This window comes from Triticum aestivum, chromosome 7A (assembly GCF_018294505.1).
Source record: "Triticum aestivum cultivar Chinese Spring chromosome 7A, IWGSC CS RefSeq v2.1, whole genome shotgun sequence".
Classification (NCBI taxonomy): Eukaryota; Viridiplantae; Streptophyta; class Magnoliopsida; order Poales; family Poaceae; genus Triticum; species Triticum aestivum.
In genome coordinates, this window is record NC_057812.1 from 122,053,581 (window position 1) to 122,057,455 (window position 3,875).

The window sequence follows — 3,875 nt, forward strand, 5'->3', positions numbered from 1 at the left end:
CCAAATTCAGTGAAACTTTTTGCAAAATTTTATTGGCCTAGGTGAAAGTGCATTACATAAAAATTGATTTTTTTTACAATATGCAAGAATACGCATATAATAGTGTAATTGCTTGAACTCTGATATAATTTGCACGAATATTAGATAGTACTTGGTTGTGTATGTCCGAAATTAATTGTCTTACTCATGCCAATGGTATTACCCCAAATAATTAACAAAATAAGAATGCATGATTTGGCAATGAAAACTAAAAATAAAATAAAAACTAAAGATAAATAAAAAACTAAATTAAATAACTGAAGTTTTCTAGGGTAGAAAGAATTAAATGCATTGATATTACCCTAAACGAAAATAACTCTCTACACATGGTGGCAGCTGCGCACGACCCCATTTTTCATCTCTAATTATTTTGGATCATGGAAAGTAACTCTCTAATGAAAATAAAGTTATTTTCGTGACGTAGGACCACTCAGGCAAGAAAAAATAATTCTCCACACATACCCTAAATGAAGAAAGAAAAATTAAAATAAAATAACGACAACAACTTGCATAGAAAATTGCATTGTTTTACAATATGCAAAAGGAAGCATATAATACTGCATTTTTTGGACTCTGGTATAATTTGCACACATATTAGATAGTACTTGCATGTACATGTGTATGCCATTGATTAATTGTCTTACTCATGCCAATAGTATTAACCTAAATGAATGAGCAAAAAAAAATTTGGCAATAAACTAAAGCCAAAATAAAAGCTAAAAAACAACTAAAGTTTTCAAAGGAAAATGAATTAAAGACATTGATGTTCCCAAAATGATGAAAGATAATAGAAAAATAGAAAATGACAACAACTTGCATAGAAAACTGCACCTTTTAACAGTGTATACAAGAAGAAGTATATAATAGTGCATTTTTTCGGACTCCAGTATAATTTGAACACATATTACATAATACTTGTGTGTGTACGTCAGAGTTTAACTATCTAATACTTGTGTTTGTATGTCAGAGATTAACTATCTTATTCATGACGATGTTATCGCCTCATAACGTGCATACACAAACATGGCGAAAATGAATTGACTCTCACATACAAATGAATAGTGACACAAAGAAAGGAGAAAGGGTGTCACACATAGGAAAACGCAAGAAGCCCTTGGACAATCTTGCGCGCGCACACACAAAGAGGGAAAAAAGGTGGCATGCTGAAAAAAAACACTCAAAGCACTTGGATGATCAAAACAAATCAAATCGAGGCGAACATAGAACCCTAAAATGTCAATCACGATTGCTAGAAAATGATGAAGAATTTGCCCCCAAAAGATAGAAAAGTAGTGACCCAAGCAACAACAAGCATCAACAGAAAAACAAATAGACTACTACCGGACTGACGCATAACCCACTAGCCTAAGACTAACGGGCTGAAGCCTTTTTGCCGAACAAAATCGACTGAAAACAAAAGTTACGTCAGTCAACTACGGCCCAAACAGATCCCAAGTACGAATCACGAACTATGTGAATGATGGTTGCAGATTCCAGTGAGAGCTAGTATTTTTTTTCATACCCCTGTTATATAGCAAGAAACCGTTTCTTTTTTTACTGTTGGAAATCAAGCCTAAATACTTTTTTTCGGGAATAATTACTTTTTTTTAAACATAATACAGACGCAACCGCTCATATACACACGCATACACTCACCTCTATAAACCCACATACGTACACCTAGTGGCGGAGCTAGCTCTCGGCGACCTGGGGCAGCTGCCCGAGCTGGTCCAGCCATTCTTCACTAAACAATACAAAGAAACCATGATTAGCATTACTAATTACTTGGGCAAATGTTGGGCAACATCGATATGTAAAGACTTTGCCCCGGCTCCTTCAGCTGGCTGGCTCCGCCACTGCGTACACCCAACTCCTATGAGCACCTCCGAAAGATCGATCCGGCATATTATTTTGAAATTTACAAAGTCACCGTAGGCACAAGCCTAATTGCTTGCAACCATGCGAGGACATGGCGATACAGACATGCCTATATGATATATGTAAATACAATGAGATACATATACGCTTGATTACTACTTCCTCTGTCCCAAAATATAAGAACGTTTTTAACACTACACTAGTATAAAAAACGTTCTTATATTATGAGACGGAGGGAGTAGACAATTAAGGCAATACTACTTTACATGCTCTCCCGTCTAAAAACCTCACAAGAAGCCTGCATAACTCCAGTACAATACTTTTGTACAGAGTGACTACAATGCGTAGCCGAAGCCTGAGCTAATACTACTTACTCAACACAACCGGATACTACTACAAATGCTACATTACGTAATAACTTCATGCTGGATCATACGGAGCTTGACGGCTCCTGTCTCGAGCAATCATGAGCTAGGACGCAAATTATTCATTCTTCAGGACGGCAGCCAAGCCACGCAAGGCACATGCCCCCGCCCGAAGTACGTATTATTCTTGACGCCTTTGCCCAATCATTGGCAACAGCAACAGCAACCACCACGAGCTGGCTAGCTATCCTTCGCCTCCGGCCGGGCGATCGATCACGCATCCTCGGCGTCCGTGCACCGGGGCCCCGCGGCCACCTTGCGCCCCTGCGGCGCGGCGGGGGACGCCGGCGGCGAGTCGAGGCAGCGCCGGAGCAGGCGCGACACGGCCGCCACGAGCTCCTCGGACGCCTTCTTCCCGGGCGCGCGCGGCGCCTCCCGCGCGAACGCGCCGTGCCGGTCGAGCGCCTCGGCCGTGGTGATGGCGCGCTGGCCCCGGGCGCCCGCGCGGCGGATCTCGTCGCCCACGGCCTCCGCGCAGAGCCCGCAGACCCAGCGGCCCATGTACTCGGCCCGCACCGCCGCGATGTACTCCGGCGTGCACTCCTCCGTGAAGCCGCAGCACTCGCACCTCACCGCCTCCACCTCCATGCTCGCTCGCTCGGTCGAACCAACCAATTACCGCTCCTTCTCCCAGACGACGTAGGACGACGGGACGGACGGCGCCTCGGCCGCGCTCCGGCCGCCGCTCCTGGCCTGCTCGCTCCGGCTCGCTTCTGCTACGGCGATGATGACGGCGTCGGCGCCTGGTGTCATCGCAGTCGGGCGACGTCTCCCTCGCGCTTCCCTCTGCTCCGCCTCGGCTCGCCTCCCCTCCCGCCCTGGACTTCTCCGCGCCGGGGCATGCGGTGGCAGCCAGGTGGTATTTATGCACGGCCAGCGGCGTGGAGCATGTGGCCACGTCTTGCCCCGCTGGCCCCGCGCGTCGGTGGGAGGTGGTGGCTCCTGTACGGGCCGTAGCCCGTAGCGTGGGGCTGCTAGGGGGAGGTCCACGTCGGGGGGCTGAGCTGGACGGGCGCCCGGCCTTTTGAATGCGTGGTCTGCGAGTACTGACAGCTGGCGACGGTGGGCCGCGCGGGCTGCTCGCCGTGCCCAGGGGTCGGGTGGATTTGGTGGCGGGTTCGGATGGGCCGTCGCTGTTGCTGGGCCCCGCTGCTGTTTTCATGCGCCTGACGCGTCGCTCTCTCCGGTTTATCGCGACAGGAGTGTTTTTGTCGCCGCTGCCTCCTCGGCTTTGTCTTGGGCTGGGTTGGTGCCTCCAATCATAAGCCTACTTTTCTTTACTTCTTTTTCCTTCAAAAACAATGTAGAAGCAGTTTTCATTGTAAAAAAAAAAATCATGTAACAAGACTTTACCAGCTTGCTAACACACAATGGAAGGGCTCCAGCGTCTCGCATCCTTGCTCTGCAGATTTTACTGCACGCTCGTAAGCTATGTTCTTTGTTTTCCGATTGGAAAAAACTTGTTTTCAAGGAAAAAGAAAACCAGTCGACATCTCAAGGGAGAAAAAACACGGTGGAGACAAAAACGAATTT

At 47.0% G+C, this 3,875-nt stretch overlaps 1 protein-coding gene across 1 annotated transcript; it reads right to left on the bottom strand.

Annotated features, from left to right (window-relative positions):
• Positions 1–2,120: 2,120 nt before the first annotated feature.
• LOC123152334 (uncharacterized) lies at positions 2,121–2,936 on the bottom strand (the record flags this gene model as incomplete). The annotated part of the gene is given in 1 exon segment (XM_044571908.1): positions 2,121–2,936. A coding segment is annotated over 1 exon segment (375 nt). The 3' UTR covers positions 2,121–2,555.
• Between the last annotated feature and the right edge of the window lie 939 nt (positions 2,937–3,875).